Source organism: Rhamphochromis longiceps, linkage group LG12 (genome assembly GCF_057381845.1).
Source record: "Rhamphochromis longiceps isolate RC_006_pf linkage group LG12, R_longiceps_female_GT1.1, whole genome shotgun sequence".
Taxonomy (NCBI): Eukaryota; Metazoa; Chordata; class Actinopteri; order Cichliformes; family Cichlidae; genus Rhamphochromis; species Rhamphochromis longiceps.
Window position 1 is genome coordinate 23,974,702 of NC_140568.1, and position 14,275 is coordinate 23,988,976.

At 40.9% G+C, this 14,275-nt stretch overlaps 1 protein-coding gene across 1 annotated transcript in view; it reads right to left on the reverse strand.

Annotated features, from left to right (window-relative positions):
- LOC146657283 (uncharacterized) overlaps positions 1-14,275 on the reverse strand; it is a 305,561-nt gene that overhangs the window by 251,456 nt on the left and 39,830 nt on the right. The window contains exons 3-4 of the mRNA XM_085425263.1: positions 2,471-2,513; positions 779-1,013 (exon numbers count right to left, since the gene is read on the reverse strand). Of these exons, the coding sequence (XP_085281389.1) occupies positions 779-1,013; positions 2,471-2,513 (278 nt within the window). The remainder of the gene's footprint in view (positions 1-778; positions 1,014-2,470; positions 2,514-14,275) is intronic.

Sequence of the window (14,275 nt, forward strand, 5' to 3'; positions counted from 1 at the left end):
TCTGTTGGAAATATAATATATCCAGCACACATGCACACAGCAGCACATACCCATATATCAAGTGCTGAGTGGCAATCATTCACCTAGACACTGCCACATTGTGGTAAATGGGCTTATTTTGCATGAGAAGGAAGAGGGAGCGATGGGCTGCAGCGAGCAAAAGAGGGACTGAGGGACTGAATCAAATGATATGAGTAGGCAAAATTAAGCTCCAATGCAAGTGGAACACTTCACAAGAGAGCCAATTTCAATTCCACAGCACTTAATTTAGGATTTGTGTGGTTCAGCAGCATGCTACTGTATAGTAAGCCACGTAAGGACAAAGCTTGAGAGGCAACTAACAAGAAGCTATCCAGGCTCTTGAGGTATCCATCACGTAGACCTGCCCCTACTCCCAACAGTGAATTAAAAACTAATATTATAGCTAAGAGACTGTGTGGATGTTTAAAGGGGTCATTAAAAAATCATATTAATTTTGCATCTGCAGTGTGTAAATTTTGGCTCCCTCTTTCATCAGTGAGAGCAATTACACAAACACTGTGAACCTCTTTCTGGATTGAAACTCTTCCTCTCAATACTTCTTAGATTTTTGCCCAATAGGCTTCACAACATTCTTAGCTGTGTTAGCCTAAACCTTCTTTCCCAGCTCTTCATTTTTCTATATTGCGTTTATGTAAATATGACCCAAACAACTTTAAGATAATCAGAAGCCACTGGGAGTAGTGATGGATTGGGTAACGATTTGTGCATAACTGTAAAGAAACCATAATCTTCATACCTGGTTCTCTTTGAAGTCAGCCCTCTGGAAGTCATAGCCTAGCTGAGCATAAAAGTTGTTCCCAAAACTGTAGACCTGCCCAGTTTCGGTCCATATGAAGGAGTGTCGGCTTCCACAGGCTATGCCAACTACATTGGCAAAATTCCCATCTAGGTGACTTCCTCTGACGTTTAGTTCCTGTGGCAATTTGACTTCGACTGGCTGTTTTTTTACTGCCCTCTCTCCATTACCCAGCCTAGGAAAAAAAAAAGAAAATAAGACAGAAAATACCTTTAGGCTTTTTCTTCTTCTGCAGTCATTCAATATTCTTTATATTCTGCTATTTACACTTTAAAAGTTTATTTTCTTTAACACTGTTTCTATTTTATTGCAACATAACAAAAGACACCACCAGAAATCGCTTTTACTTGCACTACTCCAATGATACTATAATTTTACCTTTGAGCTATTTTTCTTCTAACCAAACAAGAGTCGCCTAATAAGCATGTTTCAGTGAGGTCAGTTTTACATTCCGGGGAAATCGCTGAACCCAACTTAATTTGAAGCTGTACAAATGACTTTACACAGGCCAGAGCCGAGACTCGTTTCTGCTTCTGCATGCCTAGTGCGAGTGAACAAAGAACATCCAAGCCCCTGTTTCAAGATGAGCTGGTCAAACGCAGCCCCAGCACCCCTGTGACCTATGAGCTCCCAGCAGCTTCAAACGGAGCTCTGCTGTTTGCTTCTTGATAAAATGCTCCTCTTTGTATTTGTTTCCCTGAGCCAGCGTCATAACCTGCAATGCCCCGGCCATATCTGCTAGTTTGCGGCATGTCTGGGAAAAATAACAAACAGTCTTCTCCATTATTTCCACAAACGGGGAACGAAAGGTCCTCGCCCGTCATCCCCACGAGAGCCTGTATTGATTACAACAATGCTTCAACTCAAGACAAGACCACTCTGGGGTCACAGCTATTTCCATCAGAAAGTTTGCCAGTTTAAATTTACACAGCTCCCTCGTACTCTTCTCCTCTCTCGCCTCCAGTGAGACACACAGGAGAGCTGAGGAATTTTCAGATATCAGAGCGCCAGTTGTGTAACACAGATGCTCACCCTTTGCTCTGCAAGTGGGTGTTGCAGAACTCCAACTATAGGCTCCTCCAACTATAAGCGCCCCACTAGAGAGCCCCGACCTGCTTAGACAGGTCAAAGCATCATCAGTAGAGAGAGAACCGCAGACAGAGAAATGGAGATTGAGAGAAGGAGACTAAGGGACAATGGGAAATGATGAGAGAGTGAGAAGTGATGCCTTTGTTCCTTTTATGTATTTCTCTGAGGTCTGCCATGCAGCTGTTTGAGTACTTGAGGGCCACTGAATCACTGTAGTCCCCATGCCCTTAAATGTCATTAGAGCCAGACTGGCTCCTGGCTGGAGAAGTTTTAACAAGGAAGCTCATCAAAAGATAAACAACTTCTGTTTGTTTATAACTATGTCTGAGTTTGTTTGTCTGTCAGCTAGCCTCTTTCGTCCGATTAATATACAGCCATGCAGTACACCGGCAGAAAACAATAAGACGTTTGAATGGCCAGTGGGCAGAACAAACTGATAGCTTCACAGACAGATGAGTAGTTCCCCAAAGTATCACTACTCATCCTCATCCTTCACACACCATCAAAGCAAGACAGATAACGTTACTTCTGACATTTACTTACTGTCCACTGGTGCCATTTCCCCATGCAAAGATCTTGTTATCCACTGTAGTGAAAAGGAAGAAGAGGACAATGTTATTATATGACATGTCGGCCGAAACGCGTCAACGGTCGTTTCAAATTCTTTGAGACAATCTTTGGACTCGCATGTGGCTACTGCTGTTGAAATAATGACAAGTGGTAATGCTTAAAAGCTGCAGATGTTTCACAGTAATGGCTCAGGTTGTGTGTTTTCCCTTTTGTCCTCAAGTGTAGAGTGAGCAGTGCCATGTCAGCGGGTGGACCCTTTCCCGCTGCGTGAAGTTTGATTAATACAGCCTCGACAGAGAGTTCAGAGACTGGGGCCGCCTCTCACACACCCTGCTGTAAAATAATGAGCCTTCAGCGGGAAGGAATAATATACATGGGAGACACTTCCTTAGAATAAGTCCAAGCTGAATATATTCAAATGAAATGAGGAGAGAAGGCAATCCTAACTGATTAGACTTGTCTCAAAGAGAGGGCGAAGCCCATATATTTCTCCTTCTATGTACATGTATTTAACTGTCACCTCTGCACTAAGAGTCCAACATGGCACTCATCCATTTGCATATAGTTACTATAAATACCTGGACCTTACCTGTTCCTGCAGTGATTCGAGTCACGCTAGAATACAGACAAGTCTTATTGGTCTTATGGGAACTCAAACACCACAGGGGTAACAGCCAATAGCAACAGACTTTACTCATCAAGCCAGCGGAGCCCTCATACATTATAGAGTAGGCTTTATGATTTACCTAAGCTTGTCAAAAGAGAAAAATTATCAGGCAAATGTGGGGTAATAAATTGCAATCCGTGCTGCATATGTTTGACACGTGACCCTTGGCATTTTAAGGATCGGGTTGTATGAAAGAGTCACAGGCAAATGTGGGGAAAAAAGAAAATAACATGAAAAGTGAAATATCACTTGGGAAACTTTGAGGAAAATGTTCAAAACATTTGAGGGATTGCTCCTTTTGCCAGAATACAACACCTATTGTGCACCTACGTTGCACTGATACATAGATATTGTCCCTAATTAACCAGTTTCTAATCAAACAACTGTAGAGCACACACTTTTCTTTACTTTGACTGATGTTAAAATACTACATCTTCAGACTATGGGTAGATTTTCTGCAGAATACAGTACACATACACGAATCAAAGTTTTCTACTAGTCAGTCTCATTAAATCATTGGTGAAGATCTGTTGATTCAACCTCTGGAGGTGACAGCCAGTGTTTTGGCCAGCAGATTTCTGGATAAAGGATAACTGACTACCTATTCCATGAGCCTCTCACTGTTTAGAATTTAGATACATTTTAAAAAGAGTTGTGTTCCTCAGTTTCACTCCACTCCAAACTGTACACCCACACCCAAAACCAACCCAAAGTATTGACCCACAAAGCTTCCAGTTTCTAGATTCTGATTTTGAATATTCAGATATGTGTTTAGAGAAATTAGCTGCAAATATGATTATGTACATCATCATTTATGCAGTCATCTACGTGTTCATGTGCTACTCGAGCATACAATGCAGAACTGCTCCACTACTTTGGCTGGTTTGCTACAAACTAAGATCAAGCAATCAACAAATAGACTGTAACTTTATATTCAAGTTGGGCAGCAGAAATAAACTGCACTTTTAATATGCAGACATTTTATAACCTTTCAAGTGCATTAGGTAATAATTCATGTGAAATTACCTCCTCTAGCTAGATTCAGGACAACCACAATATTTATGAAGTGCTGCTCAATACTGGTCTATGTACATTTTCAGTGTTCACATTAATAATATAAACAAAATTAATTAAATGAAATTAATTAAACCACCATGTTTTAACAATACATAAAATTAAAAGAAGAGATTGTTGTTGCCTCAAATAGCATCTTTTTTTTAGACTCTCATTCTATGTTTTTTATAAAACAAAACTGTAGCAATTATGAGTCTAGTAAACATGAAGCATGATGTTTTTTTTATGTTTTCTGCATATGTTCCATAATAATATAATGTTTTATCATTTACATTAAATACACAAATACTGTAATTTAACCATTCGCTCATACATTATGGTGGAAAGCCACTCGCCTTAGAAATGTCACTATTATGAAGACATTTTTAATATGTATATTAATATTTACATTTACATACATTATATATGTTTTTGTCTTTTAAGTGTCTAATTTTAAAATTCAATTATGCGTTTGTGTAAACGGGTTACATTTAACATGGCAGTATAGAAAAATATGTGTGTATGAATTAAAACGTGCCTTTTCGGCAGGCTATTATTGACATGCACCACAGTTCAGGTTGTGTGTAGCGAATGTTCTCCCTAAGACGCTTTAAGATGTTGCAGTGTAACTCAGCTTTGACAGCCTGGAGGACAAACTCACAGTGCACAATCCTATGAATGTCAAAGAAAATGATGCTCTTGCTCGTGCTTCTGACAAGTTCTCATGGCAGAGACTGCAGACTCTTCCAGTCAAGACTGCTCTTTAGTTTCTGAGAGCAAGCTCATCATCAGCAATGATCCTCGACACGCAGGTTAGTTCAGTGTGTGTGTGCAACAATAACAGTTTCTGAACTTTCTGACTGCAAGACGTGTAAGTTTGTTGCCACAACTTTACATGCTCATGGAAGCAACTGATTACTCTCTTGCAGAGCATACTCATGTAGCTAGAAGCACAGTATCAGCTGATTTCATCTTATGAACCATCACATACATGCAATAATGTTATGCATTTCAGACTGATTTTGGGAACAGATTTTAATTGGCTGATCCAGGTTTCTGCGACAAAAGCTGGACTGCACCTATCCTGGCTGTGTCCTGTCTCTGGCCCTAGGATAGGTTCCAGCCTGTGCAGCCCTGAATTGGATAAGTGGCAGAAGACGGTGAATGGATATTTCACTTTTTTGAACACCAGTGTAAAATATTAGTTTTGAGAGAATTTTAGGATTATGGCAGTTTTAACACTGTGATGTTACAAAACGTATCATAAAATGTTAAAACACCTAAAACTAACTATTTGTTTGTCTCACCTCACCTTTTTTCTCCACAAATGATACTAGGTTTTACATTAATCCTAGCCACAAACGATATTGTATATGATTATACAGATATATGTATATATGAGTTCGAAATCTCCTCGGCTTTCTGCCACAGATGTGCTTGTTCGGTTAACTTGTAATTTATCCTAAATATATCATTTTGACTGGTTGCCTGTGTTAGACCTGTGGCCCGGTCGTCATTTCCCATCTTATATATGATATACTATCATGTATTGTACTGCTGGATCTATTGCTTACAAGTTTCAAAAACAATACAGAAACTTTAAGCAAAATGTATCAACTATATTTCACTTGAGTGTCTGTGGGTTTACAGAAGAGCTTTAACTTTTTACGTATTTAAAAAAATATATATAAACACAGTCGAGCTTTACTTTTGGCTGGGATAAGAATTCTTAGTGGAATAATGAAATAAAGATGAGAGTGAAAATGCAATGGGAATAAAGACTGCGCCTATTTTATTTTGCAGTTTTGTGTTTTATTGTATCCTTTTCTTCTCGTACTTTTTATTTTTCTGTTTTTGTTTCTTTTGCTACTCCAACTCTTGAGAATTGTAACGTGGGAGTATGATAAATAGCAGTGGTTAGAGTATGTTGAACCGAAGCACAAAAAAATATTGGCAGCTGTAGGTCTGCTGTGTTGTTCGGCACACAGGCGCATTATTAAAGATATCTATTATCACCAAGTTTGGGTCAAACAGTAAACAACACTAAAAAGTATCTACATCTAAAATGTATTTTAGTTTGAGAAAACAGAAAAACTTTAGATTATAAAAGTTGATTATTTGGTTAGTTTAACAGTTTCAGTCTGATCCTTTCATATGCAGAGTGCTTCTTCCAACCCGTTTCAAAGGCTAAAAAATGTCTTTGCAAAGTAGTATTTAAATCCAGGTCTTCATAATTAATACACGTGCTCAGGAAAATGCATCTCTTTACTGTTTTATGTCCCTCACCTTGTATCTTTAAGCCCTCTGTTCTCCTCTGAGTGGCAGATGTTTTCACCCCCACCCTAACCCACCCAGCCACCCACACATACATTCTCTCTGTCTGTGGCTGGCATGGGGGCACGGAGGCCGACAGCGGTGCATCAGGCTGACAAACAGAACTGATGGGCTGGGCTGAGAGCGGGCAATCTGGCAGGTTGAGTATTCACCCTCCTTTGCCCCCCACTAGCCCCTTGCTAGCCCCTGCTGCTCTGCACCATACGCAGGCACCGGCATCCCAGCGGCTGGTGGCCCATTGCTTTGCTCCCCCATAAAAATAGCCCATCCCATTATTCTTCTGCCTCCCTGGGGGCCACAAGGTCTCCAGCATCATTACCAGGACTAAGGATCTGACTCTGCCGCCACCACTTGGTACTCCCCCTCCTCTCCCCTCACTCCTCTTCTCTAATTATAGGTCAAGCACTCTTTTTGTAAATTATAAAACCTTTGTTCTTATCAGGAAAACTGAACAAGAAGGAAAGATACGACAGGAGGGCAGGGAGCAAGGAAGACGTGAAAAAGTATGTGTAAAAAGTGGAGGGAAGATGATGTAAAAATAAGAAAGGAGGGGGAAATTTTTCAATTATAAAGCCAAGCTAATTTGGTATGACCAGCGACTGTCATGCATGGTGACGGAGCTCCATTATGCAGTCATTTGAGCTCTTTCAAATTAGTTATGTTAATGTCCTGCGTGTGAATGTAACACTTGGATGGGACAAGATTTCAGCAATTAATTTCTACAGTCAGTGGAGAGACAAGCAAATTTATTTTCCCCCTCTCAGGGAATTGGTGGCGGAGGGAGTGAGGAGGGGAGAGAGCATTCTGGAGCAGGGAACAAGCTAAACACAAGACCTAAATAAAGCCTGAACAATAGGAGCCAATGCCTCCTCATTCATTCAATTGACAATGTTTTGCAGCTTAAACCTGTTTTATTAATTATGTTTGACATTTCCTTAATTAGTTTCATTTACACCAAATCAATCCCTGCTGCTGTACAGCGTCATTTATCATTTTAAAAAATTTGCATAGCCAGTGCTGACTTTTTCTACTTAATTATACATTAAAAGTGTCAGCCGCGCTTGCTGCCTGGCATTATCTGAGGCAGAAAGGTTTGTGGCTGGACGGGGGTGGCATTAATCATCAGGGCGGGCGCGGGCAAGGGGTGCTCCCGGTCGCCAGCGGGAGAGCCGAGCGGGCTTCTCATTTTCTAAGCTTGATGCTTTCGGGGCTATGGTGACCTTAATGACCTACGGGGAGAAGGAGACAAATCAACGACCTCCAGCCCCAAAAACAACTACATCTTGTTTACAAATCATGTGGAAAGGAAAGGCAGGAGCAGAAGCAGGGAAAGAAAAGCCAGGAAGATATGTAGGCAAATCAACAATACAAGTTGAGCTGCCATACTGTATATATGCAAGCACTAAAGAAATGGGTATTGTTTGGATAACAGTTTTTTAGGCTTTTATTTAACTTAATGATTAAAGGTAGCTCATTTGCATTTACATGTAATGGTTTTTTTTTGGATAAAAAAAAGAAAGATCATCAGCTTCATGTGTCAGAAAGCTAGCTAATGTTCTTCATTCTAATTAAATAATGCCAGCATTAGTAGCTGAAATCTAAATGTATACCACTGTATCTCAAAAAGCAACTTAACCGGCTGAGTCAACTGGCTGAGTATGGCTATTACTTTCCCTTCAGCAAGTTTGTGAACACAGAGCAAACTGACAGCTCAAATACCTGGCAAGCTCACTCCTGAGTAAATCTTCTGAGTGTTGAGGTGAACATGGCTTTACAAATCACCCATTCAGGAACTGAGGCAGAAATTGGCAGGTAGGCAGAGCCGTGGTGTCAGGAGTGAAAATTACTCTGAAATGCGGAGCACAGTGAGAGACTGAGTGAGTGAGTCTCTGAATGGTGAAAGCTATGGGTGTCACTGTGTACTATGTTCACATGGGAAATCAAACAAGTGTATTTTGGAGGCGAGTCAACACTTTTGTCCTTTGGAAAATGAAAATATTTCATGTCAATTTAAATTCAGACCGGCCTCAGGTACTGCACATAAAAAAAGTGCATGGCATATCAGGCTCATGTTCATGCGCAGGTGAAACGGTTACTCTTACTGGTAAAAAGCCAGTCTTTACATCAATTGTCATATTAAATGTATCTTTAGGAGATTAAAATGCACAATGATAAGTATTAGACATAAGGCGAGGATACACCAGAGTCAAAGATGAAGAAAACCAACCAAACAGCTGATTTCTCAAAAAGGCCCCTGAATAAAATGTATTAAGAAGTCTGTAGCCATGGCTTTGCTTAAAAAAATATTTAAAGGGAAACACAAAAGAGAGGCAGACAACAAAGAACCTGATGAAGTGGCAAATACCTTGGCATGCTCCAACAGGAGCAGCACAGAGGCTACATGTGCACGGCTCGCTGCCCCCTCTGGCCCCAGCTAAAGTACTAACTATCCTCCCTGGCTCATTGTATTAAGATAATCAAGGTATCTTTGATTGCAATGGGCCAGATCAATGTTTGAAAATAAAAAAAAAAGGGGGGGGGGGTCTTGCTAATAGACAGGGAAATGCTTAAGAACGAATTGCTAAAATGTGGAGAATGGGGAGTATTAGACATCATTATTGTAGAAAGTTCCTAATCCGCATATTAATGCTGCACATTGACTGGAAAACTTTGTATTATTGCAAAGTACTTGAAATAAGCCACTAACTCCTTTCACTCATGAAAATATTATAATTTATATAAGTGATCACTTTAAAACTAGAACTTTCCTTTCTCTTCAGCCCCCCCACCCGAACATCACCATCAATTCCCCGACGAGAAGCACCCCTTTAAATGCAAAACATTTCTACTATCAAGGATTATGCTTCCTTTCAGGATATATGAAAACCCCTTTGAGAAAATATGATGATGAATTCATGGGCCTAAAACTCCGGGGTAGTTTTTACATTCGCAAAAAAACGGAAGGAGGGGAGGAGAAAAATCACCTATTTGGATGGCATACATTACCATTACTCTTGTATTGTATCTCCACTTTTCATAATGACGGGGATAAGTGTCCTGCACCGAATGCGTATCCGCTGACAATAGAGGCAGACATTACTTGGTTAAAAGCTTGGGGTCCTGTGGGTAAAGAGGCCCAGAGAATAAAGAGTATCCGTCATGGCTAACGAGCTATAAGGATAGCACATTGCCTTTATAAATCACTAGATCTTGCTGTTTATTTAAATTCATTGGTGCCTCATTATAACTGAGCTATGCACCTTTAGGTCTGAGTTGATTAGGAGTGCCATAGCTCAAAATGGCTTTTAATTCAGTGAAACGTAGCTCTGACCTTGGTGCCGTAACCCTGACTAAAACACGCAGCGACTCCCACATTAATAATGATGCTACCTTTACTGGGCCGCAGAGCTCTGCCGCTGCTACTTAAAATATGTATTATTAGTTACCAGCGACGGCACATTTATCACACCAAATTACCCTTCGGTGTAAAACTGCTTAATTCTGGGTCCCTGTACCCCTCTGCACTATTACCTGCTCTTTAGAAAGGCCTGGAATTAAATGTAGGGATGAAATGTCAGGGTAATGGGGAAGAGGATGCGGGTCGATGGGATGCACACTTGATCATTCCCTAGTGGCCTTCTCCACATCCAGACAATATACTGAATGTGTCCTCCTCGTAAAAGAAGCTTCATTGCATCTTGCTTTGCAGGCCTTTGAAGACGTAAAATGCTGTTACACTATAATATGCTTTACACTGATCATTAAAATTACATGCAAAATATTATCTACTTCATGTGGGCTTGAAGGACAACTATATATTCTAGGCATCAAGATCAAATGAAATATTTGGCTCATAAACAGAAACTTTGGATGAGCAAAGAAAACAAAAGCAACCCCAAACTTTTTAGTCACCGGAGCATTTTAACAGATCAACACATGACTTCAGCATACAATACATACACCAGCATTTCTGTGCACAACACAACAGTACCTACTCACATTCTGCCAGCCTATTGAGGAAACAGAGTGGAAACTGGCCATTGTTCATCCCCTGTGTGCCCACCAGAGACTGATTACTTGGACCAATCAGCTAAATGATTAGATCTATTAGGTACCTTAGAGTGGCCATCAACATCAGCTTGCCAAGCTTCAAGACCTGTGGGACTTAGCCCATCAGAGTCAACTCATTAGGTGTCTGGACTCTACCCAAAACTACAGCAGAAAGACACAGACAGAGGGCCAGGAAGACAGTAGGGAGAGACAGAGTGAGAGAGAGAGAAAACAAAACTTCAATAAATGAATTAGATGCCTCCCAAACAATAAAGCACCTTTGGGATCACTTGTGTTTATGTGGTTCAACATCTCAAGAACATGTAAAAACAATACAAAGTGATCTAACAGATAACATAAGTGGGAGTATTTTGAGTGTTAGCCACATATTCCATTGTTATAAGACCAATGGGAATGGACTGGTATACAGAATTTCTTTTCTCTAAGTATAACATCAAACAATCCAGTAATAATTTAGATTACCAGGGACAAGGCGATGACGGTTTTACAGAGAAACACAGACAGTGCTGGCATAAACACATTTCTCATATCAAACACAGCCGTACAGTACATAAATATATGCACAATACATTAATGGTTTCTGCTCATCTGAGCAAGTGGCAAGGCTGGAGCAGTGGGGGGAAAAGAGACGTTACACACATTCCATCAGATGTCGAATCAATTAGTCACGACCATCTTCCAAAGTCAGAAATAACCACTCGTCCTCCTGTCTCCAGGGAGCCAGGGATAGGCCTGGGCAACAGACGAGAGATGGGAAAGGATCCAGAGACCCAAAGGGGGGTAAAAGGAGGAAAATGAGAGAAAAGAAAAAAGGGGATAAATAATGCTGTCTGTTTTACACCGCACCGTCTCGCGTCTCTATTTTTTCACTAGTTTTCCGTATATACAGTAGGTTCTCAGCGGAAGTGTCTTTGCATATCAGAGGGCACTCGTTTTGCACACTGTAAATACTCTGGTCATTAACATTTGATGACATTATCTTCCTAATCGCACAATAGAAGGTCTCCTTCATAATGTATACAGTACATCGCAGCTGTAACACTGACTCGAACCCTTTTTTGACGACTCTCATTGGGCAGCTGTTTGTGTCTTTTCACTAACAACAAAGCCTTTAATCTGTTAATCTGAAGCATAAAGCAAGCACAAAGATCATGTGACCGCTTTGCTAAAAGGTAAAGGGACATGATTATTTTTCATAAAGAGAAGCACAATGGAGATCCTTTCCCTGGAGGCTAAAAATAATTTAATCTGGCATGTAGATGCACAAATAGCAGTCTTACATGTGAATTGTACCCATTATTACTGGTTTTCAGAAGTTGGTAGCCGATTAATCTGTTTCTCCTCATCTGAGCTGGTGTAGAGAGGAGAAGCTATTGTATCTGCTAAGATTTCCCTTTTGCTTTGTAATCTCCCTGAACCTCCAGATTAGAGCAGTTTATCTAAAGACTGAATAACATGATCTAAAATACTTTTATCAAACGTGTTACCCTCCACACCTTGTGTTCTAAAGCGAAATACCACCGTATTAGCCTAAATATTTGAAGAACAAAGTTCTTCTGCATAAAACAAGTGCTCTAAAAACAGTTTATACTCTATATGGTTCCTGTGGTAAAGTATGAGAGGGAGCGGTTCTTCGCTGAACACAACACTAACCAAGCCGCTGGGTGTAAGTGTTGTTGTTTGCCCACGGACTTGACCCCCTAGAATAAGCAAGGAAAAAAGTCAGAGTGAACTAGCAAGTGCAAGACAGAGACAGAGAGGGTACTTTGTGGGACCCAAAACCACTGCAGAGAAGGCCACAGACACCCCGCATTCCCTTCTGATTTCGTTATTTGTTCATATCGCAACGAATGGTTCTTGTTGTTAGGGGGTTGGCAGTGGAGTGTAGTCAAGGGGCGAGAGAAAACTGTGGTCCCCGCTCTGAATCCGCCACATTAGATGGCGTGTGTTTGTGCCCTAGGGATCGCAGCGCCTCAGCCTGTGTTTGGGGTACTTTGTCAGATGACTCAGTGTGTGTGATTTATGAGCTCTGGAAAGGTTGCATTTCCAGCACGCATGGACGTCCGCATGGTAAATGGAGAAATTCTGAATTTATTAACATACAATGAATGATGATTAATGTTTTGGTATAGATCATGCTCTCTTTTCAGATGTCTCAGTATGGGGGTGATATATGCAGCAATAAAATGATATGTATGTACTCAAAAGCACATTGCGTGAGCATCGAGTCCATGACTCTTAGACACATTTACTGTGTATATGTGTGATGCGAGTACTGGAAGGTTCCCTAGTGTTATCGGAACTCCGTGGACATTTATCTATGCACTGAACGACAGTACGACTTGTGCAAGTTCTACCCTCCGCACAAAGTGAACTGTTCCCTTCTATGGGAAATGCACCTTGCATAGTCAATGAGGAAATGTATAAATTAAAAACACGAAAAACTGTGAGCAAAAGAATGCAATTTAGACCGATATCAGTATACATTTGGAGATCCATTCATCAAAATCCCCACCATTATTAGCTTTTGTATTCTACAACACATCTTGTGTCTCCCTCATCAGCTTTTTCAATATCTTCTCAAATACATTACTGCCAGTGTCGAGCGGGTAAGTTCACCCTAGGCCAATTACTGCGTTGAACCATAAAGGTAAGCATTGCTGAAGAAAGTTCTCTCATATATTTGCCTTTGTGTCTCAGCCACCCACCGACGCAGGTGGGAAATACAGGTAATGTTGGACATCTTTATAATCACAAAGACAACAGAGGAATCAATATGCAGAAGCATGTTTCTGACAGGTTCTTGGAATACATCTATATGGGAGATTGTGAGTCTCCCAACACGTTTGCATCTCTAAACGGTGAATCAGGGTTGACCTCTACTTATGCAATGAGTCAACCATTTCAGCCTTGGAAAGAGGCTGCATATTGCTCCATGCTTGCACGTGTGTGTGTGTGTGTGTGTGTGTGTGTGTGTGTGTGTGTGTGTGTGTGTGTGTGTGTGTGTGTGTGTGTGGGAGGGGAGGGGGGGAATCAGATAAGTTAGATGGAGTGATCATTTCATTGGGCGGCCTAAAACACTCAAGTGTGTGTATGCATATCTTGATATGCACTTTGAAGTGACTGTATATGAGGTGCGGTATGTGTGCACGCTCTGTGTTTACTGCAAAAGTCTGAGCCCAAGTAGCGATATAACATAAATGTGTATAAGTATGTGCACGCGCTTGTGGGTTAACTTTATATGAATGTGGTTGCTGTCAGAAGAAGCTGACTGGTGATGAGGGATGGAGAGAATCAGAAACACATTGGGCTGGGAATGGGGTGTGAGCCGCAGGGTCGCCCTGGCACAAAACACAACTGCCTCTCACATCATTACCCTCATTCCCCTAATGCGCACAACACTTAGAGCTACAAACAGGCTTGAGTCCAGAACACACATATAGGCACACAAACCTACAGAGCCACGCACTCACACAGGATAAACTATACATATGCCTGCACTCATCCTCCAGCAACACATAATGTTCTTTTAAGTGTTCGAGTACAGTAACCAAAGCTGTGTCTTAACATTACTGAGAACTGAAGAAAAAAACCCTCAACACATTATACACATTATATAACAAATGCCGCAATTCTGATGGCAAAATATGTAA